At 31.8% G+C, this 26,252-nt stretch overlaps 4 protein-coding genes and 2 pseudogenes across 4 annotated transcripts; 4 read left to right on the forward strand and 2 right to left on the reverse strand.

Moving 5' to 3' along the window:
• The first annotated feature begins 1,787 nt into the window (after positions 1 to 1,787).
• Positions 1,788 to 3,653, forward strand: LOC121220920 (iron-sulfur assembly protein IscA-like 3, mitochondrial; annotated as a pseudogene).
• LOC107907684 (protein ABSCISIC ACID-INSENSITIVE 5) lies at positions 3,576 to 6,863 on the reverse strand. Its single transcript, XM_016835017.2, has 5 exons — positions 6,626 to 6,863; positions 4,524 to 5,596; positions 4,034 to 4,105; positions 3,888 to 3,917; positions 3,576 to 3,785 (listed from the first exon to the last, which is right to left on the reverse strand). Exons 1-5 carry the CDS (start codon positions 6,792 to 6,794, stop codon positions 3,693 to 3,695), a joined length of 1,437 nt encoding a protein of 478 aa, XP_016690506.1. The 5' UTR covers positions 6,795 to 6,863; the 3' UTR covers positions 3,576 to 3,692.
• A 6,101-nt stretch (positions 6,864 to 12,964) lies between these two features.
• Positions 12,965 to 13,999, forward strand: LOC107908700 (germin-like protein subfamily 3 member 2). Its single transcript, XM_016835938.2, has one exon. The coding sequence runs from the start codon at positions 13,143 to 13,145 to the stop codon at positions 13,812 to 13,814; it is 672 nt and encodes a 223-aa protein (XP_016691427.1). The 5' UTR covers positions 12,965 to 13,142; the 3' UTR covers positions 13,815 to 13,999.
• A 1,697-nt stretch (positions 14,000 to 15,696) lies between these two features.
• LOC121220921 (AUGMIN subunit 1-like) lies at positions 15,697 to 16,697 on the forward strand (annotated as a pseudogene).
• Positions 16,659 to 18,401, forward strand: LOC121202929 (AUGMIN subunit 1-like). The gene is made up of 3 exons (XM_041100802.1): positions 16,659 to 16,805; positions 17,290 to 17,427; positions 18,041 to 18,401. The coding sequence occupies exons 2-3, from the start codon at positions 17,347 to 17,349 to the stop codon at positions 18,146 to 18,148; spliced, it is 189 nt and encodes a 62-aa protein (XP_040956736.1). The 5' UTR covers positions 16,659 to 16,805; positions 17,290 to 17,346; the 3' UTR covers positions 18,149 to 18,401.
• Positions 18,402 to 19,652: 1,251 nt separating this feature from the next.
• Positions 19,653 to 21,011, reverse strand: LOC107908164 (protein SELF-PRUNING). Its single transcript, XM_016835416.2, has 4 exons — positions 20,674 to 21,011; positions 20,508 to 20,569; positions 20,143 to 20,183; positions 19,653 to 20,012 (listed from the first exon to the last, which is right to left on the reverse strand). The coding sequence occupies exons 1-4, from the start codon at positions 20,869 to 20,871 to the stop codon at positions 19,795 to 19,797; spliced, it is 519 nt and encodes a 172-aa protein (XP_016690905.1). The 5' UTR covers positions 20,872 to 21,011; the 3' UTR covers positions 19,653 to 19,794.
• Positions 21,012 to 26,252: the final 5,241 nt, after the last annotated feature.

Here is a 26,252-nt window from a genome sequence, read left to right on the forward strand (position 1 = left end):
AAAAGTGTAGAGACTAAAATTGACAAATTTGAAAAATATAAGTATTAAAATTAATAAAATTAAAGTATAGAGCCTAAATATACAAGCCCGACCATTGTTACACTTCAAGTTCCCCTTTTCTTATTAGTAAAACCGAAGACTCGAAGCTTGCATTTTTTTTTAATTTTTAATATTTTTTATAACTTTTTAATAATTTATTATAAAATTTTAAATAATTTTTTAGAGATTTGTTGATAAACTAAAAATTATAAGTACTAAAAAATCAGGTTTTGAAAAGAAATTAAATACTGAATTTAAGTTATAAAATATGTTTTCTATTTTGATTAAAATTAGATATGAAATATAACTCAATTGTTTGATAATTATAAATTTTAAATTATGAAAAAAAAATATTTCATAGTTTATCTTTAGTTTTTAAAATATTTCTCATTAATTTAAACAAATTCAAATTAAAAAACCTAAAGTCTTTAAAAGAAGATATAATGTTAAAAAATTAAATTAAATTAAATTAAAAATTCTCCGTAGTAAGTAGATCTGTATCATATTATCATTTTCTACATTTTTATAAAAATAAATGTATTAGGTGATCTTTATTAGAGATTATAAAAAGTGTTTTAAAAAATATATTGAAAATATTAAATTTAAAATTTTGCACAAATTATTAAAAAATGCCTAAATTGAGAAAAGCTTTTGAATGGTCAAAATAAAAATGCACTGAGTGATTAATGGTACAATTTACTTAATTCTTTTTAATATTTAACAAAAATGATAAATTTTAAAATTACACATAAATATTGATTTAATGTACAAATTGACACATAAATTTTAATTTGAGGCAATTACACACATAATTTTTTTATTAATGTTCAAATATATATAATGTTAATTAAATTATATACATATTTAAACAATAAATATTAATTTATTTTTATACATAAATATAATTATTTGTACATACAATATATAAATATAAAATGATGTTATATGATATAATTTATAAATTAAATTAAATCAAATCAAAATATTATCAAAATCATATATAAAGTTTTTTTTAAGAGAAATTCATAAGACCATACAACTCGGGGAAGAAAATAACAAAAGCTTTGGCATCAATAGAGCATTATGGCACATTGACATTCGGCTCTGTTACAACTTAAGCACAACATATTAGAAGTGATTGCAAACACTTAATACAATAAGAAAATCAACCTCGGATGGTTCAAAGTGACGGGCATAAATCAGCAAAAGAACTAGCATCCACCAAACTAGAATGAACGGCGATAAAATCAACCCTAAAATTACTCGCAAAACCAAAACTACATGCATAAGCAATACTGCATGCATAATAAAGACTAAAAGGCATATACAAGAGTAAATAAAAACTTCTAAAAGTGAAAACAAATTAAATAATGGAAGAATAAATAAAAAAACATATAAAACTTAAAATAACATGAGTTTAAACCGACTCATAAAATCATTTATTATTCTAAAAATTTCAAAATAGAAAATAGACTAATCAACCACGAGCTACCCATTTTCTAAAAAAAAGTGCTAATAATTGGTGATGTTTCAACAATAATAAGTATCTCATTTATCATCTGTAAACTAAAAAGAAGAAAAACACATAAAATGAATAAGAAAAAGAAAGAAAAAAAGGGTTAATAGTTAAGAAAAATGCACATAGTAGATAGCCCAAAGACTAGCACTGCGGCTAGGCAAAAACAAAACGAAGCAAAAGATTTGAAAAATGAAATTCAGGGTTTTTTTTTTAACTTGTATATGAAGTTAACTAAAATCAAAATTTAGTATAATGTTTTATTTAAAAAAATTATGTATAAAAATTTGACCATAGTTTTGAGATTTTTATGTTTCGTCCCCTTTCCATCACTTTCGCAGGCCGCCACATTGTTTAGAGACTACTTACTGATGGCTTCTCGATTATTCGCGACCGCCGCAGAGAAAATCGAGCCGGCGGCGTTAAGGCGGCAAGCGCTGTCTTTGACCCAAGCAGCTGCCCCTAGAATTCGTCACCTTCTTCAACAGCTCAATAGACTATTCCTTGATTGGGTGTTGATGCTCACGGCTGCAACCGCTTATTCTACACCCTCAGTTACGCCGGTTCGTCTCATATTCAGTGTTCCGACTTTTGTTTCTTTATATTACGAAATGAATTAATATTTTGGAAAATAATTTATTTTTATTTTACGGAATCGACTGATAGATGAGAAAGGAAAATTCGATGAATTTGTTGAGGACAAGGGCGTGAAAATACCAATTGATCCTAAAGCTTTGATGCATGTGATTGGAACCAAGATAGTTTTTGATGATGACAAACTCAGGTGTTTCAAACTCCAATCTTCTCGGAGCTTTATTTTTGTGTTTTTCACATCATTTTTTGGTTCATTCGCTAGCTAAATATCGTAGCTCTGTATGGTTAATTAGCAGTGATTACCAGATTGAATAATTGTATTTAAAGCACTAACACTTGGCCGATTAGTAGGAAAAGACATATTTCTGACTATTTCAACACATGCGAGAAGAACTTAAAAGATTGAAAATACCCCTACCCCGCATATGCGTGGGCATAATATTTCTGACTATTTTGACTGCATGCTCATCCTGTCTGTCATCGTTTCTTTTGTGAGCAATAATTCATTCCTACAACGGCTACTTACTATAGCCATTCTACCCACTCTCCATCCACCTCCCCTGTGTATCCTTCTTGCGGTTGCTCAGAGTGCTTTCATGGACATAGGTTCCTGTGGGAAGAAAATTATTTCTGTTAGCAGATCCCTTAACTGAATTTTGTAATTATCTGGGATGTTGCACGTAGCGAAGTTTTGCTCACTGCATTTGGCATGTCTATGCATCAATCTGAATGCATTCTGTTACAGAATTGGCTTTTGTAACTATTGTTGATTTTCTGCACCTTTTTGTTATGAAGGCCAGTGCGTCTTGATTTGTATTCAACCTTATTTTCACAGGTCTGAATTTGTTTTTATTAACCCAAACTCTAAAGGTAAGCGTGGTTACGGTAAATCTTTCATGACAACAGCTGGTGTTAGTGATTCCAGGGAGCTCTTAAAGTTTCCCCTAACTGATTGTACGAGTATAGGTAGTACATAGATTCACGTATTTTGCATGGTAGATGCCATCATTTTCTACATACCAGTTCATTCTGTTTCTGTAATTGTTGTATTCATGGGGTTCTTTTTATATTGCAGCAATAACTAATATTCTTGGCCAAAATGCAAACTTATAGGTATGTTCCATCAACTCCTTGGAAATGATAGCACTTGGCGTAGTTCAATGAACATTTTTATAGTTACAACATTATAATTTATGTGGATCATGCTATGATATGTTGCCTATGGTTCAGTCACTATCAAGTTGCAAAGCCAAGTGGCATTTAGTTGTTGGGAATCTAGGGTTCTATGATAAACTATTATGATTGCCAATGTTTAGTAATGGGAATTGCCAAATACCACCTCCATTTAAGCCGTCTTCAAGGCTGTTTTGACTGAACAAATCTTTGATGTGCTATTTGATTATTCATAATGACTGCAGCCAATGTATTGTAAAGATGAAGACTGTCTTAGGTGTCTGAATAGATATTTGTAAGAATTGAAACTCCAGGCCACGTGTTCTATTTTCTTGTTCCTTCGTATTCCTGGCAGTGACATATTTTTGCTTTACAATGGACAACTCAGACTTCTCATTATTCTTAGCTTTTCTCTAGCTTTCCGGGCTTTTGTTTGTGTTTTCGTTTTCCATTCCTCAAAGCACTGAAAAAAAAATTAGGAAGAAACAAAGCAAAGAGTAAATCATGTATGGAATTTTCTAACTAATTGGGTGCATATTATTGCCATTAACATGAATGCCTTTACCTGCTGCTTTCTTTTCCTCTCGAGTTCTGCCTGTTATGTTATTGATACAAGTAAAATGAGAGTAAAATTATTTGAATGATAGATGATAAAAGCTTCATGAAAATCATCAATTTTAATGAAAATGAATAAAACCAATGATGTTTTACCAGAGCCTGCTTAAGGTGGGAATTTTCTTGTTTCAATTGATTCAATTCAGCTTCTAGCTCAACTGTGTATGCCTGTAAAAACCAAACCAACCTTGTAAGAAATGGGTACTTCTAGTCATATTTTAATTTCTCCAATAACCTGTTGCTGGTATAACAAAAACTTCGAAATTGTCAATTAAAACCATCAAGCATGTGTATTCTAATTCTTAAAATTGTCGGGTCCAGTTGGATAGAGAAAAGATGAAAGCAAAGAGTTGTATCCTACATTGTAGTATTCTAATTGCTTAGATTTTCAAAGACTAAGAAGAGTGAGGTCCAGTCAAGTTCATCCATGGCCGGGATACTTATGGAAGACACTTGTCGTTGTTTGTAAGTGTTAGGCACTTAGGCCAAGGCACCAGTAAAATTGTGATAATGGGAAACCGGTTTCCGACACATAACTGTATGCATTTACTTCAGCAAATAGAATAACTCTCAATTCAATATGTACCTGTTTTCTAGCTCTAGACCTTGCAGCTGACTCTCTGTTCTTAATCATCCTACGTTGCCTTCTCTCGACCACCTTCTCTATTGGACCATCAATGATCCTTTGCCTTCCTCGTACCGCAACCATCTCCATCCCGAATTGTGAAGCTGCATTATCAACTTGATTGGTACAAAGCCTTTCCGATGAGACTGGACTCACTGGAGCCACCCCTCCAATTGTCTTTCCCGGTCCATAGCCACCACCACCAGTTACCTTCCCATTATAAATAACTGTTGTTAGTGGTGGCGCAGCTGGCTGGTAGGCACCACCAGTCTTACCATCATTCAAACCTGGAGGCATTGTCTGGTATGCAGTCCCACTAAAGCCAACAGGCCTGGAAACAAAACCTGGACTAACCGCAGGGTTATTGCCCGTTTGATACAACCCGTATTGTGGTGGCTGATGATGCGGTGAAGGCAGTACCGGTGGTGGTTGTGGTGGCATGCATTGTTCCCTTACTACCCCTGCTTTGATCAAGAAATCCTCCAAGGTCATCTCACCAAAAGTTGGCTGCCGCCGAGTACTGGCATTCTCATCAGCAGTTTGTACATTGCTATTGTTACTCTGCCCTTGTCCTTGCTGCCCTCTTTGTATCTCAGACCAAACTTCATCGACCGTCTTCCGGCACAGCGGTGCTGGAAGCGTAAGCGAGCCTTGCGTTGGCAGACTAGGCTGCTTAGCTATACCTTTACTGCTTGATGTTTCATTAAAAGACAAATGAACTTGATCGCTAACTTGTTTATTTGCTGAGTTGTTTTGATGATTGGTGTTGTTATTGTTGGAGTTGATAGCCTGGTTTTCTTCAGCGTTCCAGATGCTGGTAAGGAACTCGTCCATGTTCATGGACCCGAAGTTCTTCCCACCATCACACAGTGTATGCTGGAACTCATCGAGTGTTAGAGAATAAATTGAAGATTGCCTTCCAAGTTCTGAGAATGGGTGGTTCTTCTGTTGCTGATTTGCCCCCTGCAATGGTGACTCGACCTCACCGATCTCAGACTCGGAGACCACCATTCTTTTTTCTCTGTGACTAAAACCTGTTAATTCAGACCGAACAAAGAGAACAAAGAAAGAGAGCATGAAAATTTTGTTCTAAACATTGAAAAAAAATCAGATACTACCACTTTCTTACAAGTAGGTCTTAAATTTAATCTTCATTAGTTCTTATATAACGAAACCCTAAAGTTAAAATATTTCCTCTGTAACTTAGGATACTAATTATTCTTTTTCCATAATCCTAAGCATTCTTTTTGAAAAGAAAATATTAGCAATAGTATGTCCAAATCTTAATTTCATTTTATTTTGGCTGAACAAATCTTTAGATTTAATTCCAACTTGTTCCATATTCTTTAAGCTACCCTAGAGAGTGGATTAATGAGAGCCGTACAATGAAGTGATTCAACCTCAAAAAGTGATGTGGTTTAGTCAAAATGGTGGCTACTTTCTTAAAGTCGAATATCGATATGGGCGGCGGAGAAGCAAATTAAATGCGAAAGAATCTTTCCGTTATGGGAAAGATTATGGATGCAGGCATCATTTAGTTTAGTACCACTGAATACTAATGGTGTCATCACTTCCTATTATTGCCCTAATAACTGAACTAAAACTCGGTTGGACTCAATCCAACTTAATTGAACAAAGCATTTTTAGTTAGACAAACAAATAACTCGTATATATAATAATCAGACGGACGTACTTTCGATTCAACAATTTAATTTAACCTGATCTGATCTAAAAATTAAAATTCAAAATTATCAAAGCTAGTTATGTAGCTAACTGCTATACGCCCTCTACTCTAGTGTATTATGGACCTCTATTTACCTTTAATAATTTTCTTATGTATATTTATATAATTAACCCATATGACATTTAGTTAAATGTAACACAAAACATTATTAACTACAACAGACATGCATGGGATAGGCCATAGAACAAATTAGCTTCAAAACTTGAACTTCAATCAATATTAATAACACATTTCTCCTTGAATTGTCTACGATTCTTGAAGACTTGAACCATGAAAACACCAAGAAAAAAGAACTATATGATAGATAGGTATGACATACCTGATTCCAACGAGGAAGAAGAAGATAATTTAGCTGAAGAAAAAGGGTTTAGTTTGGGAAGCTCTATGAAACCAACACTAAGTTGCTTTATACATATGTGTGTGTGTGTGTAATAAGACGAGGAATGATGAGTTGCAGATGTGGGTATATAAGAAGAAGATGAAAGCATTTGTTTGGATGAAGGGAGGTGGGGGTATATAAGTTTCCCGTGGGAGAGGAGTGGGGCCCAATGAAAGAGCAGCAAAGGCTATAAAGTCAATTCTAAATCAACCCTAACGCAGGCAGGAAGTTGAGAATAAAAACTGGGTGTCCCGAAAGAGTAGTAGATGGGCGGCTGAGGCTTGTTCTGATCGACACGTTTTGCCCATGTGGCTGCCTCTCCCTTGCTTTGCTGCTCTGAGCTCAACGCGTGTGCTGTTTGGCCTTCTCTGCTGATCAACAAGACCCCATTCATCTTACCTATGCTAATTGCTAATTTAAGCTTCCACTCTCATAATGCGTGCATGGTTACCATGCATTATTATGCAGTATTCATTTCAAGCTGAATAAGTAGTACTACATGTAAAAGCAACAAATAGGCCTTTAAAATTTCTCTCTTCAAGCATCAGCAGATAATGTAATTCCTTCGTTTTACAAGGGTTGAAATCTGCGTTTCTACTAATTTTGACAAATGAGTTGATGTGTCGCTACTATGGGGTGCTAAATCAAATATATATTTTTTTATTATTGGAAATATTTCGACTGATCCCACATGAAGTTGAGGTGGTGGGAATCAACTCAAGTGTTATTAAGGAACCCTGTCTTATTTTTTTTCTTTGGTTTTCATTCATCAAACAAAACATTTAATTTTGGCTTCAAACTCTTGATTTTATTAAAACGAGATTATGTAGACTTATTGAATTAAATTGATTTTTAGAGCTAAATTAAGCAAAATTGAGTTTCATGTAAAATTTTGGGATGACTCTTGAATTTTAGGATTACACTGAATTTTCATTTTATGATTGAATTCAAAGATATCAAAATGGGAGTTTAGTTGTTCTAATTGAACAATGTTGGATGGAAATCCGAATGGGGTGGTGGATATGTATGGAATTAATTTTGGCCCAACTAGGAAGACTATTAGGATCTTGAAAAATTCGTAAGCTTGAAAGAGCCCGTTAGAAAAAGGCCAGGGTGTGAATTTGATCTGCACACTGAAGGTCTAGTTTGGTCTAAGTCCTAGTGAGACCCGAGTGCAGCCCCAAGTCCAAGTCGCTCAAATTAGTGAGTCCACTTTATTAAAGTTAGGGTTTAGTTTCACTTTATGCCTTTGTGTTTTTCCATGACAAAAATTAGATTAGGCTTTTGATTTTCTTTTGCATTGTTGGTAATCTTATGTTTTGTTTGGTTCTACGTCATGGCATAGATATTAGGGGATGGTTCGGTGTGCTACAGTAGAGCATGAGTTTGGCTCATCGAATTTCCAAAATCATTCAGTAGAGGAGGTGCTGAATGGCTATTCCTACCTCCCCATCGAATAACATCCCTTTCAGGCTCTGAAAATATTCTTTCAATTCAACATAAAACAAAACAAAGCAACACTGAAATGATTCAACAAGCAACAAAGTAAAATGCAAAACAATTAAAAAAACAACACTGGAATGATTCAGCAGGCCAACAGTGTAAAAGAGCGAGAGAAAGCATGGGTTTGTAGGTTTTGATTAGGAAACGAGGAAAAGAAAGAAGGGGGACAATCATTGCTGTCGAACCAGGGAAGATACCGAGATATGGGTGAAAGCTTCAAAATGTTTTTTGTAGATCTACGACGTTAGCAGACAATAGGAAAATCGATAAGATTCGAATTTGAAATTTTGAGAAAGAAAAGACGCCAGCTGACAGCAACGCACGATGGTCGATGTGGGGGGTTTTTCGAAAAAGAGGATGAATGTTCGTCTTTTAGAGAGAGAGAGAAAGTAAAAATGAAATAAAAAGAATAAAATTATATGCTAGTACAAATATTAAATACATTAATATTTTATTAAAATTTCAGATAAATATTGAACAATTAAGATAATATTTTTACATTATTAATATTATTATATTATATTTTGGTGGTTATATTTTAATATGTTTTTTATTATAATTAAATTTTATTATAAATTACATTGAAATTTTAATAAATAGTTTATAATAACTTTGTATATTTTAAAAATTTTATTAGATATGAAATAATAGATTATTATTAAGTAATTAAAGAATAAAATTATCTTTTTGGGTTTATAAATTAGATTTTTTTGTGGTTGAGCAGTGAATTTAATTTCAGATTAATTATTCTCAAAATAATATTATTTTTATAGATTTAATATTAAAGTGATTATCTTAATATTTATCTACACAAGATAAATATTCTATTAATTTAATAAGATTTAATATTAAATTTAATCTAATATTTATCTTGATAAGTATTATATTAATTTAAATTAAACTGATCAAATTTAATCATAGTCGAACTCTCTAAACTCTCCCTATATAAAAAGAGCATTGGTCATTATTTTTCATACACTTGAATTCAAAAGAAAGTTGTAGAGAGATAAATATTTGATGAAATTATTTCAAAAAATTTCTAGATATATTTTTCTTATTTATAATTTGACTTATAAGTTTAGAGAAATTATAAAATTACCTCACTGGTAAATTTGTGAAAATTTTTTTTATTCGAAATGAGCCCACACTTGGTATACATAAGCTTGAGAGTAGCAGAGAAGACTATTCGGTCGAAGCATTCATCTTAGATGAATAAGAAATGTACAATTTTGATTAGGGTGGGTTTGGATGGGTCGTTGGGTGCGGTGCAGTACGTTTAGTTTACTTTTTGTCTCACGCTACAATATTGTTACAATATCTAATCTCACTGCCATCACTATTTTTACACTAACCGTAGGTAAACATGTTGCCCATCCAAACCAAGTCTAAACGTTTATTACTTTAGATATCACAACCAAGTTCTAGTTTTGGGAAAAAAAATTAAAACTTTGATTTTTCCTTCAACTTATTTTCCGCTGTGTTTATTACAATGAGGTCGCGATGTCGACCCGAGACTTTTAAAAATTTTATATTTTGGTCCCAATTCATATTCGGGTTAGCAAAAGAGCTTTCGTAAGCTCATGTTTGAATAAGAAATGATTGTGTGATATTTACGAATGTGTTTAATGTTTATTTATATATTTAAACGATCGAGAAGTGTGATTGCACATAATTTCTTTGACAACAATTGTAGCATCCGGTGAGTCGGTGACTCAGACTCGACGGTCGAGTCGGGCAAGGCGTATTACAATGCTTATTATAATTGGAGTCTAATCATGACAAAAATATGAACAGATAAAATTTGAATTGAGATTCATGCATGTTTGTGATTGGGACACCCAGTTTGTGATCTACTATTATTTTGGGGCACTCAAAATAAAAACTCGATCCGTGTTTATCCAATGATCTTGTCACAATTGCGTTACCCTCATAAGATATCCTTAATCTCTTTAGGATAAATTCGTCCAACCAATATGATTCTATTTTATCTGATGGTAACCATTACATCTTTCTTCATTAAAAGTCAATTACTATCAATTAGTAATTAAGTCATTCATCACAAAGATAAATGACCTATGGATACGTTTAATTTTCATCTATCATGTAATGCCAATGAGAGGATATCATTTACCCATGTCTTGAGCTAAGAATTCTACTATTGTGAATGACGTTACATACTGCAGAAGTCGTATATCTTACGTACCAGCTTTCGGTTCCTTATCTATTTGAACTCAGACTTTTACTTACATCAAAGTATACGAGTCACGCATACATAGTCTATCATCCACGTAATACTGCTTAGTATTAGTTAAATATTAGATAATCAGTGAGCTAATATTTTCTTCTATTTTACTTTGCATGCAAAAACCATTGAGGACAATATACAAAGGGTATTAATGTAATTCATGAATAATTTTATTAAATCAATCTGTTAAAAAAATACAAGTATACAAACAAATGTACTACAATTAGGGTGCTAGATCCAACATCATACACTTGAAAATTTTTATTATTCAATTAATATTTCTTAAAGGAAAGGAAACATATGTCTCATAGATAATACAATAGTGTATATTATCCTTAGGCATAAGAAACATTTTTTTTATTTGATAACGGATGAACCAATATTTGGTGGTACAAAATTAATTTAAGGCTCCATAAGAGCTAATATATTGTTTTTCGAAGATAATTAATGCACTATGTTCTAGTTAGTCTCAAATACATTATTATGTTTTAAAATGATATATGTTGTAATAGATATCATATTGTGATTGTAGATGAGAAGATGATTAATTAAATTTATTATATTGGGTAAAATTTTGTGTTGAAAAACTATCACATTTTCCTCTACTTGGTATAATGTATATATTAGTATGGTTAAATCATATGAGATGGTAAACAAGAAATTTACATTAGTATTGTTAAATTATGTGCATAGTAAACCTGAAGTTTATTGATTCAAATATATTAATTAGTTAACATGATCGACTAGACTATTTGATTAATAATGATGCAATAAAAAAAATTTACATGTATATTTATTAAACAACCTGACACCTTAAACAATATATTTTTCAACTTGACACCTTAGGTATCTATCCAAGCACCATCTTTGCTGGTAATATGCATAGCTTTCAGGTTACCAATCGTTTTGCCTAATCGAATTGTCATATCTTGTTGAAACCGTTTTTAAAACACAATTTCTTGGTCTCAAGTGACCATCATAATTTGCGAGAGTCAAGAGGTGGTTGTCAAAATTCCATGGACTTTCCTCTAAAACCTTCGTCTAAGAATTGGAAAAATAAACGTATTTCTTTCCATCGGAAAGATTTTAACAAACTTTGACAATTTCCAAACCCTTGAAAAAGTTGTAGTTAATGCATCTGGATTGTATTTGAATTGATTCTTTGCATTGTTGCATTCAAACTCCTCTTCCTCCGCTTCATGCTATTCCTCTGTGAAACACATTTCATGTAATTCATCGTCCATGCTGATTGACTTCCAACACTAGTATTTACCGTACTAACGCTAACACACTACCAACATTGATGCTCCAAACGATGGGGCAACTTTCTCATTCAACTGTATATATAATTATGTTGTACGGAAAACTGCTAAAAGTTGTATTCACTATATATATTTCTTAGTACCTTATAAATCGGGAGGGGATTATAATAATAGGATTTGAATTCTAGTCATTGGGATGCCAAGCAAAAACTTTAACCCCGACTCTCTTGTAAGGTTAGTGTTTTCATATTATTTTTTGTACCATAATAAATTTTCAAGATAATATATTTATGTAAGCTTTTTAATAATATTTTGGTATATTTGTATATTCATATTATATCTATTTTATTTTTCGTGTTTCTTTTATATTTAAAATTATTAAATGTTGGGCTTAAATTAAAATATTGCAAATTAAATACAAAGAAAAGAGCTCCATTCTCCTAAATAAAGAAATTTGAATACACAAATATAAAAACATTAAATTATATATCTTTTTTAAAATAATGATGACGTCTTATTTTTATCATAATAATTTTCAAGGCAATGTAATTATATAAACTTTCATACTGATTTTATTTTTTGTGTTCTTTCGTATTTTAATTTACATTATTGATTTTTTTAAGGATAAATTATTGAATGTTGGATTAAAATATTACAAACTAAATAAAAGGAAGCTTGTGGTTCTCCCAAATAAAGAATTTTGAATGCAAAAATTTAAAATTATTAATAAAAAATTAAAATATAAATCCAGTATCTAAATAATAAAATCTATGAAATAATATTTCGTAGTTATTTATCTTGGCATCCAAGCGTATAAAAACAGAAAATAGGATAGTTTGAAAAGGTTTTACATAAAAATCCAAGGCCAAAAGTAAGTAGAAGCAGGGAACAAAACACTTTTCCTTTATTTTCCACCAACTCTTACACGCCACTGAATTTAAGAAATATCATCATATAAAACAACAAAGTGGGATTAGTCATGACTCAAATTTCACCATCCTTCACATTCAAGCAAAGGATGGCTTAAATTTTCCTGGTTTTTAATTTTTTTTCCCGAATTTACAACAAAATCATATTCAACTTTGATTACATTGGCTCGACACTTGTAAATTGACCTTCCCACGCGGACGACATCAAGAACATGCAATCATCATTTGCGATATCGATTACCGATATCTTCATCATTTTCTCAAATTTAAAAATATGACTTTCTTTTTTTAATTTTGTTTATACAATGAAAATATAAGTGATAATAATGCAGGCCCCTACCTAAATAATACACACTTCCTGATATTCTGCTTTCGGAACTGTTGATTATTGCTTTTTTAGTCATGTTTGGAGCGTATTTAGCTTTAAAGCAAGTTTTATGCTTTATTTGCTTCTATATATACCGATCTGAACATCCTCTAGGAGTTACAGAGATTTGATTTATTTGTAGGGAAAAAAAATGGTAGAAAAATCATGGGTTTTGATTGTACTAGTGGTATTTATCATGCATGGGGATGAAAGTTTAGCCTCGGACCCTGATCCGATTCAGGATTTCTGCATTCCAAACCCCAAATTTGGAGCTATAAAAACAGCTCATCTCAGCATTCTACCCTGCAAAAACTCGTCGGAGGCAACCACCGATGATTTCGTCTTCTCGGGGTTAAAATCCAGTGGAAACTTCACAGACACAGGCCTGGCAACCTTCCCAGTGAACCCCACAATCTTTCCAGGGATCAACACACTAGGGATATCATTTGTGCGAGCCGACTTGAAAGTTGGTGGGATAAATCCACCCCATTTTCACCCCAGAGCCACTGAGATTGCCTACGTGGTGCAAGGAAGTGTTTATTCAGGCTTTGTTGATTCAAACAACCGAGTTTTCTCCAGGGTGATTGAGCAAGGAGAAGTTATGGTGTTTCCAAAAGGTCTGCTTCACTTTCAGATGAATGTGGGTGAGAAGCCTGCTACAATATTTGCGTGTCTTAATAGCCAAAACCCAGGACTTCAAAAGATTCCATCTGCCATTTTTGGGTCTGGTATCAACGAGGAGCTTTTGGAGAAGGCTTTTGGCCTCAATCATAAGCAGATTGGGACCATGAGAAGAAGATTTGATCCTAAAACAGTGAACTAAACATTTTACTTGTCTTGGAAAATATGAAAGAGTAAGTTACAAAAATTTGGATGAAAGATTAATTATGTTGTCTGTTTATGTTACAGTTTCTGTTCCTTTACAATGTATTGCTTATAGTTTGGTTCCTATTTTTGTAGTAATTTTGGAGGACAGATACATGAAGGAAAGTCCATGTTTTAGTTTTCCATCCGTTCTCCTTTTTTTTCCCTTTGACCAAACAATGCCGTATTTACATAACATTATACTGATCTGGTACAACATCGATTCTATGAGATTAATGTTAGTAAAGGGGTAGTGCAGTCTGGATGAGTAGAATTGTAATGTCGGAATCCTAGTATCAGGTGGCCTTGCTGCCTTACTACCTTACTACTTGCCAAAGAATAAAGTTCAATACTAAGAAAAAGAGAGAATCAATTCATACTGCAACAAATTAATCAACATTGAACATGTTCCATTTCAATTGAACAGGTGCGCTGAGACTGGTTAATTATATATATATACTTCTACAGTGAAGTACTATTATTTCTGCTGTGAACTTCTAATTCAATTGAGAAATAAAAAAAATATATTTTTTTTACAAAGCATCTTATATTATTATAAAAGTATTTTTGTATTTTATAAATTAAAAAAATTATAACCATGCTGATTGAGTCTTAGTTCGATTTACATGGACATTGTTGTCAATGCAGTAAGATATGGGTTCGAGTGCGTTGAAACGTATCATCTTCCTATTTATAAGTTGAGGAAGAATTATGTCTAGTTCTAGGTATTATACCAAATAGGAATCAAACTAGAATACATTTTACCATACTTAAACTTACGTCCTTCTAAACTGACAACAATATCAATACTAATTGAACTAAAAAGTTAATAGAATTTTATAACTGTATTTTTTATTTGTCACGAATATTTCGTAATCTAGTATAAATAAATCTATACCGAGTTAAAGATGTGGGAAGAAAATTTCTTCGCCCCTCATTGTGGCCACTTGTTACTTTTTGACACGTGTTTTCTTTCTCTTTGCGTTAACAGCTTTTTATTTTTTATCACATAGCATCTATTTCAGGTGAGTTTGTGCCTGATTTATTCGGTAATTTTAATAATTTTTATCATCAATTTATCATACAGCACTTTAATTGATATCACAATGCTGATTGACTTTTAATTTAATTAATATTAATTAATGTAAAAAAATATTAATTTACGCTCAAATATAACATATTTCTATTTAAATATTAAAGAAATAATATAAATATTTCTAAACATGGCATAAAATTATTAAACTGTGTAATTACATAATATTAAGCCTTATATTTTTTAAGGAAGTATTAAGCTTTATAATTACTATTATATTATCACAGGCCCAACATTGATAAAAAAATACGTGCAACAAATGTTAAAAATATATAATAATTAAATAAGATTTGATTAAAATGATGAAGTTGTGAACGAATATTAATATATTTTAGATTTGAATATCATTGTAGGTAAGTATATTTTTAGATTTTATATAAAATGATAAAATTATCATAGAAAATATTTTGATCACTTTTCTATTAGTTAACTATTGTTAGAGTAATTTAGCCGTCTGTTAGAGTAATTTGTTAGTTTAGTTTCTAGTACGTTTGTATCAGTTTAGTTGTGCTGACTGAGTTGATTGTTTAGGATGAGTCGTTAATAACAACCTCATCATGAGCTAACAGTAAGGATATGTTTGGTTCAGTGTATTACCTAATACAATACAGGCCGAATACGCGCGTATTACATGACGCCTCTAATCCGGCGTTTGGTTCGCTGTAATAGGCATTACGGGCGTAAACCAATCCTGACCTAATCCCCTTTTTTGCTGCTTTTGTAATCCCTTCCCAAATCCCTGTAATACCTATTACGTCCGCCTTCCGTCCCCTGCTCTCTGTTTTACCCTCCCTCCCTACCCGACCCTCTCCTATTCTGTCCTCAAAATTTCTCCTTCCATCTCCCACCGTTTTTGTTTATTATTCTGGCTCAGTTCGATGCCGCCGGGAAAGAAGTCCCTGATTTCGAATACACTCCGCGAAGCATTGCTCATTTGTACAATCTGGCTACCGTCTCGCAGGCAAAGACTCAAGCTGCCAACATTGTTGCCAACGATTTTCGCCAGAAAGCCGCCGAATACCGTTCTCAAGGTCCTAATTTGTTTTTTTTTCTTTCTAAATTGAATTGAAATTCTCAAATTCAAACAATTTCATCTTGTTCTTCCTAAAATTGAAATCTCTTATAGCTGCACGAATTAGAGAGATATTGGAGAACGTAGGATTAGCGCAGGAGAGTTTGCCGTCAAATGTGGTTGCATCGGCGCAAGTTCTGGCAAACGTTGCTAATTTGTTGAATATTCGAGACACCGAACTTAGTAGGTGGGTTGCTTTCAATTTACAATTTTGAAAACTTCCGTAATTCATGTTGATTTCCATGTATTATATTTGGAACCTAACGAGGAAGAAAAACAAAATGGATCTAGTTTTCTTGTAGCAATGGGTGATATTTCTTTGAGAAAGACTGGGGTAGATGAGAAGAGGGCTAAAGTGCACAAAGAGTCCAAAACTCTTCTTGAGTATACTCGAAAAGCAATAGCTAGGTTAACCTATTTGAAAAGGTAAAGAATTTGTACGTTTACCACCCTAAATTTAGCCCTTCGTTTGAGTCTATTTGATGGTTATTGAGAAGAAATTGATATTTTCATATAGGACATTAGCACAACTAGAAGATGATGTGGCTCCATGTGATGCTCAAATGGAAAATTGGAAGACGAACTTGGGTGTTATGGCGTCAAAGGAGTGACAGTACATGCAACAGTATAACAACTATAGGGTATCCTTTGTATTTTTATTTTCAGGGATGCATTAAGATGCAAAACTAGTTACAGAAATTTAAGCTGTTGGTTCTTCTGAGATGAACATGCTATTTATCAGTTAAAAGGGACAAAAATGGGTGGAAAGAGAAGCTGCCTTTGCCGTAAGTGGATGAAATTTAACTGGATATGCATGGTTTGATTTGAGTGGTAGGGTTAAAGTTTATCAACCATATAGACAGGACATTCAATGTATAAAATGACTTTTTATTACTATTCGAAATTATAAATAAAATGGATTGAACAGGAGACTTAGAACTTCATATATAGGCAGAGTTGGAATAGAATTATTGTACGGATTCTGTTTTAAAGCTGAAAAATCATTAGCTGAGGTACTAGTTCATAGTCTTGGACAATTTATCATTAGATCATTTTAGTAGAAGAATCATTTTCCTTGGTGAATATTGCACTTTTGCATATATTGGAATTTAAATAATAAAGTACTGCATATAAAGCTACAAGGATGTAGCTATTCTTGTTTTCTCACTCATTGTTAATTTATCAAGATTTTGGCTATCTAATTATCACCTATATGTTGCTTGCATGGATTCTTTCTGCGTTTCATTTATGCTTAATCTTGTTTGACAGGCATTACTGAATCGTGTGGGCTACACACCTGAAATTAATCATGGGGTGTTGGTTGAAATGGCCGAACACAGGAAGGACTTAGAGAAGAAGACCAAACCCATCTTAGATACTTTGAGGAGCTACCAGGACCTACCTCCGGTAATATGTTATCATGGTTGGCATTGTAGCACTATTGTGCTTTGGTGTTAATGTTTTCTATATACATATCAAAATTTCTTCTCCATTATACTTGGTCTTTATTTCCTATATCAGACTCTTTGGTAATGGATCCTCTTGTCTGTTCATCGCCCATCATGTCTTCATGTAAAGCTACAAGAGTAAAATAGTAATTGTAAATATATGAGGTTTCTATGGATCTTTGTAGTGAAGCTTCACATAGTATTTTTGTATATTTCTCTCTCAAGATTGTTTATGGTTTTGATATAAATAAATGAACAGAATTTATATTTGATGTGCATTTAATCTCATCAAACACATAAGTAGACGCACTTTTTCCACGTGTCTTAACATTTTGGTGGTACCCTGCTTGGCACTGCTTGTTATGTAAAACTTGCATCCTTATTGACAAGTCATAATATAGGTAACATTGTTAATTCAGATGGTCTATGTTCAAAGTTCAATTTTGGTCGTCATCTTTGTCTAGAATGTTTTGGACTTGGGGCCCTAGTTTCCATATCCTTGTCCTTGCAATGAGGGAATGTGCTCTAAAGAAGTGCGCAGTATTACCGTTATTTTATTTTTGTTCGTGCAGGATAAAGCTTTAGCTGCCTTAGCAATTGAGGACAAGAAAAGGCAGTATGCTGCTGCTGAAAAATACCTGGAAGATGTGTTGCAATCAGCCCTTGCTACGTCAGATTGATTGGCTTACAATAGAATTTACTTTCTTCTGAACAACGTGCTGATTTTTTATTAGTGAACTTCTGGAAGGGTGAGTTTGCCCAGGTGATCGAAACCAAAAGACAGTGTGATGTTGCAGACAGCTATTCAGATTTATGAGATTCAAGTTGTAACGTGTTATAGTATTAATTTGAAGTTGGTATGTACGCTATGTGTGCTTATGCATGCACGTTGTAATGTTATCGTCTTAAGCTCCTGCTCTTTCCCCTTTGTCATCAACTTTTGCAAATTTTTATTATCAAGAATTTTATGAAATTATATATTATTATTAAATTATATGTAATAATTATTATTTTAAATTATACAAATTCATAAACTATAATCATATTAGTTATAATAATTTTAAATTTTATTAAATCATATATTTAATTAAATCATATTAGTTATAATCATATATTATGATTTGAGTAAATTCATATAAGAATATTAATTATTAAGAATTTTATTAAATTATATATTTTAATTATATTATATTTAATAATAATTATGTTATTTTATATTTTACAGTATCATATATTATGGTTTGAGTAAATTCATATAAGAATATTAATTATTAAGAATTTTATTAAATTATATATTTTAATTAAAATATATTTAATAATAATTATGTTAAAATATGATTAAATTATTTATTATTGATATTAATCTTATTAAAATTTAAATAAAATAATTTACCAAAACAAATTTCTGCTAATTATTAAGAATTTTATTAAATTATATATTTTAATTAAAATATATTAAATAATAATTATGTTTAAATATGATTAAATTATTTATTTTTGATAATAAATAATCTTATTAAAATTTAAATAACAATAACAATAACAATAATCATTTACCAAAACAAATTTATGCTAAGGGTATTCTGGTCATTTTAGTTTTCTCCATTATGCTATTACACCTCTATTACATTCAACCAAACACAGTTTTACTATTACGCCTCTATTCCATTACATTCAACCAAACAGTTGATTTGCTATTACACCTCTATTCCATTACACCTCTAATCCAATCCAATACACCTCTAATCCAATAGTTTAGTAACTATTTTTATAGTTTATTTATTTATTAATATATTAAATAGATATAATTGTTTATATATGTGATATGTAAAATGGTTTTATATTAACAATTATTTTATTAATTTCTGAAAATGAAATTTATACAAAATCATAAGTTATATAATATTGCATATTTTCTCTTAGGTGATATACAGTTTGAAGATTTATCCTTTTCTCACGGTACTTTGTCAAATAGTGAGTTGCATGGGTGATTTTGTGCCACGTTGTAATTCCAATGATTCCGCAGTTTGAAAAACAAGTACTACTCCTCGTTTACACTGGTGAATAGTAATAATTCATACAGATAAATAATTCAAAAGTTGCACTTTTTCAGATTTAAGTACTGAAAAACATTTCAGCTTCAACTTCAACAATTCTTAATTGAAATCAAACCAATGGCAGAGTTTGAAGGAGGATGGATCTCTGCACAAAGTTTTATTCTTAATAGAGAACAAGCCTATATATATCTTTATACTGAATAGAAAAACCACACAAATATTAGTTGATCAAGAACACCCCATCACAGATATACTTTTGTGCAGGTTAATCAACGTCTTCTTGCAGCTGTTTCTCTTTGGGCATTGAAATACACAGCAGCAACAGGAAGGCCAAGATCGTTCTCAGAAGCGAAACGTCGGGTGTTGAAGTTATCCCTTGAACAAGGTGACTTGATTATCTGTCGACGTTTCTGCTTGAAAAGAACGAACACAAACCTGTGGATCCCTATATTTGGCTTTGGGTTTTCATAGCTCACCACTTCCCTTCCTGCTTGATTTAAAAAAGAAAACCCCCAGAAACCAGAAAAAAAGAAAAAAAAAATAAGAAGAGAAGATCAGTGTTTCTTTTATCTTCTTAAATTGTTCAACAGTACGTCTAATTACACAGTAAATCCTACCGAATGTGGCATCTGTGGTGCCAGGGATGTCTGTTACAATCCTGTAAAACGGTCAGATATCAAAGAAACTGTCAGGCTATTATTTTATCTTGCTGTTTCTATGTAGCTCTTTTTTTCCCCATTGGTAAGAGCTCTCGAGTCAAATGCATGCAGACAACTTGATTATTGCAGATGATTCATAATAAAGACATGACATCATTATAAGTATACGGTTGTTGTTATCTTAAATTTTTAATATGATTAATTAATACATAAAGCTTTGCTTTTCAAGATCATTCAGTGAATGTAGTATGAATGTGTGATGAAACCAAAATTGTATAGGGTTTTGATAAGTTTTACTGTTCACATATTATTGAGAGCTGTACCAGTGAAGGTGCTCCCTTAAGTAAGGATCACTAGGTCCAGGGACATCCGGGTCCGTCATGACCTGCAAAGCAACATAAACACCAGCTTGATTTAAACAGTGAAAGACCTAGGCGGAGCACAACTTGTTAAAAATGACATCATAAGAAGGGTTTTAAATTTAATTACCAGAGTGAAGAAAGTTCTCATGTCACCTCCTGCAACCTCTACCCTAGGTTTGGTGACAACTGTTGAAGGATAAAACTCATGCCCATTGAAGACTTGCTTGTTGTTGAAAGTGACCAACATTTTAATACTTGGGATGAAAGAATCCATAACATCTCCTATGACTCTCCCAACCATGAGAGGCTCTACTTCCCTTGCCATTTGAGGAGTTCTGAATGAAAGAAAGAGATTCAAGGGATATATATATATATCTTATATGCTCGATTGGAGTTTCTTGCTGGAGGATGAGAACAAGCAGAAGCTCTTTATATAGCGTATGGAACTCCTATGGAAACACTGTATGCTATCTAGATCTAAGCTATAAATAAAACTGGGCTATAAAGGATTGGACTATATATCTACTTCTCTCTCTCTTTAGTCTCTTGTAAACTCCTTTGGTGACAAATGAATCAGAAAGATTAGTACCTTTGTACATATTCCATTCAATGACACGAGTTAGAATTGGTTAGAATTGCATGACTATTCCTCAGCTAGGGGACCCTGGAATCGGTTCTTCATTGGCTGCTTTGCTAAGGTCAAAAATGAATTATAAACGAAGTGGGTCCAAAAATAAGCAAAAAAAAATTATTGGTTTAGTGACAATCGACTTACGAAGCATTCATATTTAAGTTATGTGTAATTGAGATTCAAAATTTGTATATCTTTTTCTTTTTTCTTTACAATAATGCATGAATGTTAACAATGCCTGATAAAGGAAACTCAACTTTTTCATTTAAGGCAAATGAGAAAAGATACTTAAAAATTGTTAAATGGTTTATGAATTCATAGAACTTTCCCAAAATTACAGTTGCAAACAACTTTTTACCATTTTAAGAGAGATTCTTTTAGAAGAGAAAGCATAAAGGTTGAGGCACTGAGTGGGTAGTGCACCTGGGTCATTTCAATGTTAAACAATATTAACAAATTCAGTGGAATTCCAAATTTGCTTAGTGTAAATTAAAGTTGGTGGTTTTCCCATAGCTAGTAGTCAAATTTTAGAGCCTGCCCTTATCTCACTCAAGGGACGGGTTATGATATTTAAATAATTAATTATTTTTTACATTTAATTTTTTTCGTAAATAGCCCTGTGATGAATACTTATTAACCCAAGCCTTAAGAGAGTTACAATTTTTCCTCCTTTCTTGTCCTGTCTTCTCCAACCTTTTCTACTCATTTTAGTTTAGCACTTAAGCTTTTAAATGATGAATTTTTAATGAAACTATGATGTCATATACATTCTAGAAACTTTAATACAGTGTATATGGTTCAAAGATTTCCATACCAAAAGAACATTAATATTTAATATTAGCTACACGGTACCAAATTCTCTTGCATTTGGGGAGCTAACACGTCTTGTCAGAAACCATTTGTACTATCACGATAGTTGTTAATAGTTGTTAAGTGCAAGTGAAAGTGCAGGCGCAGCAATGTTAATAGTTGTCGAAGCATCTTATAAATTTTAATATTCTTCTTAATTAGCTTCAATTATACACTAGTTATTTCTTTTTCAGTCTTCAACTCTTTAACAATATATATTTTTATTTTTATTTATAATTTTTATTATGATTTGAAACTTTCCAATATATACAATATTATTCTCAGCAGAGAATCATGCTGTTGCCATCTAGCAAGAATGAGAGGAAGATGAAAAACATTGAAAGGAAAAATAGATGAAAAAAGAAAATATAAGCCTTAATTCTATAATGTTATTTTGACGATCATCATTAGAAGAAAGTCACAAAAGCTACAAGGTAGAAGAAATTAATAGTACAATAATGTTTTCGACAATTGTGTGATTAAGATAGTGGAATGCTTTGAAACATCATAGCTTATATTAATGAAATTATATTTCTCTTATTGTTGGTCAGTTAAGTAAAATAAAATATGGAAAGAAGTGATGGTGAAAGTGGACTTCACATAATATTTTGTAAAATATAATAAAATTAGGGGATGATGAATTGTTTACACAGTTCAGTTTCCTTACGTTTGCGGAGTTTACCTCAATGAGAAAATTCCACAATCTTTAATCCTAATATAATAAGTAATTCAAGTTCTATCACTCCCTGATATAGCGACCTCACTTGTGTATTTAAAGACTAAATCTATCACCTCTAAGTTCTCCCTTGAGAACTCAAACAACAAAACCAAACAACAAAAAGTTTCTCTCTCAAAAACGTTCTTTGCTGAGCAAGTAAGTTCAATCAATGCTTAGTTGCAAAACCTATACAAGTCTCTACATAAGAGTTTTTATGACTTGCTAACATAGTAGAGATCAATTACAATCAATTCTCTGTCAAATAATGACTAAAATAGCAAGATATATACAATATAGTAATAAAGACTAATGTAAATTAGATTGTCGCAGATGAGTCTTCAAAGTTTGTACCGATCCAACATCCTTGATCCAGTAGATTCGATTTGTTAGATCCGGTTCAAACCAATCCTTAAGATGTGTTTCTCCAAATATTTTTTTTAAACGAAATGGAACCTAATCTATCTACTAGAAAATTTTTCAATCATATGCTAGGAAAATCTTACAAATGAACTAAACATTGAATTAAAAAAAACAAGCATTGAATTTGAAAATTAGAAGTTAGTTTTAAGAAGAATTGTAAGATTTATTATAATTATTAGAGTTGTGTGACTCAAATTCTAAGAGATTACTTGCAAGTCAAGTTAAACAAAAATATATTTTCTTTCTAGAAGATTTAGTATTTATTAGTATAATATATTTAACATTTATTAGTATATTTTATTTGACTTACTAATTTAGCCTATAAATAGGGTCTTTTACAATCTTAGAAAAATACACCCATTAGATTAGAACTCATAACACATTCAGAGAATTTTGTGTTTACGTTTTGAGGGTTCTTTGATTTCGGGTTTTCGGGGTTTAGTTGTTATCTCCATCTTTTGTACTCTTCATCATTTTGCCATTATAGTAAAATTATCTTTGCCCGTGGTTTTTTATCCTCTTTGGAGGGGTTTTTCCACGTTAAATTTGTGTGTTCATCTTCTCAATTTCTTCTACTATTTTTACTTGTTCGTTGCTTAATCGGGACAATCCTAACAATAATTTTTAGATTGTAAAAAATTATTATAATTTTTAAATAATTTTTATAATTTTATTCATTTTTAAAAAGGGATGATAGTGAGATGTGATGTTGATTATCATTAGATTAAAATAATTAATTATTAGTGATTAATTAGTTACGATTGTAATACCCCTACCCGTATTCGTCGCTGGAATAGGGTACGAGGCATTACCAAATTTTACCAAATTAATTTTTCGTTATTACAAGTTAAATATTATTCATTTATCGAAACATATCATGACGTCCCTTGGATGGGCCTCCGAAGCCCAAAACATACATTAGGACTAAACCGAGATTAAATCGAAACCATAAGAAATTTTTTTTTGCAAAATCTCAAAAAAAAAATTTATGAACTCAATATAACCCCTTTATAAATTTCTAACATTCCTTGCAATTTTAAACTGAGACTAATCTAAAGCAACCAATCCATTTTGTTAGCCATACCAATGGCTAACCTTACATTCATTTCACAATAACATTTACTTTATTAGCTTATACATGCCATTGATTTCCAAAATAAAGTTTCTTGATTTCCAAAATAAAGTTTCTTTATATACCGAAATCTTGAGGTTGATAGTGTGATGCGTCTCCGACCAGATCCGACCTCCGAGCTCTTAACACTACAAAACAGGGGAAAAGGAAACAAGGTAAGCACTTTGTGCTTAGTAAGCTCATGTAACAAGAATTATACTTTCCTAATATTTTTAATACAATGCAATAAACATTCATACATCCATTCAATGCATTATTCCCCTAACATGCACAAACTCAACATTCAAGTTAGTTCAATAATTTTCATGTATCAATAATATATATACCATGATTTGATGAGCTCATCAATACCATGATTTCCATTCCCTTGTTATTTTTCCATATTTATCCCGTTGAACTTCTCGAAATTTTGATGGATTTTCAGGGGTACACTTTAGTGTACAAATCCGGGTCCGTCAACTCATATTCATGTGCACACATTTCCATTTTAAAGAGCAGACTCCCGCGAACCTCATCATTACAGCGGAATTACCAGTCCAGGCTAAATCCCCTGTAATATAAACTCATAGAGTATTGTCAGGATTACTAGTCCAGGCTAAATCCCGTGCAATGACAATTACTCTAATGAGCTTGGATCTGAATTACTAGTCCATACTAAATTCAAACCCTAATTCGGATTACCTATCAGGGCTAAATCCATTTTCCACATATTCTTCGAGAATGCTATATCAGGATAGGATCACCCGTCTGGGCTAGATCCTTTTTACCGTCAATTCCTTTTCAAAGATCCGTCGAATTTTCCTTTCATTCAACCGAGATTTATTTTCTCTTTTCATCAAGAATACGAATACTTCATCAATTATCATACAATAAACATCCAAATCATATTCACATCAGGAAAAATATATTTCAAGCATTTAAGAATATAATTCAAGTTACACGGACTTACCTCGATACTTGTTCGTATGCAAAAATCTACTAATCTCGAACTTTTTCTTTTTCTCGATCTAGCTTCGTATTTGAATTTTCTGGATTTAAATAAATAAATTTAATCATTAATTTAATACATTTCATGTTCATATGTAACATTCTCTATAATTCCATTATTATTTATAATTCATTCAGAGTTGTCTCCTTGAGTCATAGTCACTAAATTATTTATATCTTGAGCTACGGAACTCCAAATTAAGATCTGCTAATTTTCCCTGAAACTAGACTCAGATATCTTCTTACCATAAAATTTTCAAAATTTTTGGTTTAGCCAATAAGTACAGTTTATTCTTTAAAGTCATCCATATTTTGCTGTTTGACAGTTTTTACCCTTCTTCACTAAAAATTAATTATCTCTTCGTACAGGATTCAGATGATGTTCTCGTTTGTTTCTTTTGAAAATAGACTCATTAAAAATTTTAAATATATAAATTTAAGCCCCTAATTATTTTTCTCCATTTTTTGATGATTTTCCAAAGTTAGACTACTATTGTTGTCCAAAACTGTTTTAGTGCCAAGTGTTGATTTCCATTTTACCCCAAATTTCACAGTTCATACAATTCAGTCTTTGCTCAATTAACCCCTCAATTAAGCTAAATTTTCTCAATTAGTACTTTACCTAGACATTATAAGTTATTTCACAACTATTGAAATTCAGAATTTCCACATAAAACCCTAACTTCAAACTCTTTTACAATGTCTCAAACATTCACTTTCTATTCAATTCTTTCAATAAAATCGGCATATAAACAATTTAAAGCTCTAAATCCATGCTAAATCATCATATACTTCTAGCACATATTCATAGAAACTTTCAATTTCATTCATAAAATCTAAAACTAATGAATTCAACAAGTGGAACTAATTGTAAACGTCACAAAAACACAGAAATTTTAAGAAATAATCAAGAATTGAACTTACTTGCAGTAAAAATATGAAAAACCAGCTTAAGGAAACCGTCTATGG

Source organism: Gossypium hirsutum, chromosome D09, assembly GCF_007990345.1.
Source record: "Gossypium hirsutum isolate 1008001.06 chromosome D09, Gossypium_hirsutum_v2.1, whole genome shotgun sequence".
NCBI classification, from domain to species: domain Eukaryota; kingdom Viridiplantae; phylum Streptophyta; class Magnoliopsida; order Malvales; family Malvaceae; genus Gossypium; species Gossypium hirsutum.

What these genes read in the sequence shown, in the direction of transcription:
- LOC107908164 (XM_016835416.2), bottom strand. Translation starts at nt 20,871, where the DNA reads ATGGCAAGGGAAGTAGAGCCTCTCATGGTTGGGAGAGTCATAGGAGAT. An exon ending in TTAAGGGAGCACCTTCACTG is followed by an intron (nt 20,184 to 20,507) that starts GTACAGCTCTCA and finishes ACCGTTTTACAG; the next exon opens with GATTGTAACAGACATCCCTG. An exon ending in CACCACAGATGCCACATTCG is followed by an intron (nt 20,013 to 20,142) that starts GTAGGATTTACT and finishes TAAATCAAGCAG; the next exon opens with GAAGGGAAGTGGTGAGCTAT.
- LOC107908700 (XM_016835938.2), top strand. Translation starts at nt 13,143, where the DNA reads ATGGTAGAAAAATCATGGGTTTTGATTGTACTAGTGGTATTTATCATG.
- LOC107907684 (XM_016835017.2), bottom strand. Translation starts at nt 6,794, where the DNA reads ATGCTTTCATCTTCTTCTTATATACCCACATCTGCAACTCATCATTCC. An exon ending in TTCTTCCTCGTTGGAATCAG is followed by an intron (nt 5,597 to 6,625) that starts GTATGTCATACC and finishes CTGAATTAACAG; the next exon opens with GTTTTAGTCACAGAGAAAAA. An exon ending in AGAGGAAAAGAAAGCAGCAG is followed by an intron (nt 3,786 to 3,887) that starts GTAAAGGCATTC and finishes TTTTTTTTTCAG; the next exon opens with TGCTTTGAGGAATGGAAAAC.
- LOC121202929 (XM_041100802.1), top strand. Translation starts at nt 17,347, where the DNA reads ATGGCCGAACACAGGAAGGACTTAGAGAAGAAGACCAAACCCATCTTA. An exon ending in GCTACCAGGACCTACCTCCG is followed by an intron (nt 17,428 to 18,040) that starts GTAATATGTTAT and finishes TTGTTCGTGCAG; the next exon opens with GATAAAGCTTTAGCTGCCTT.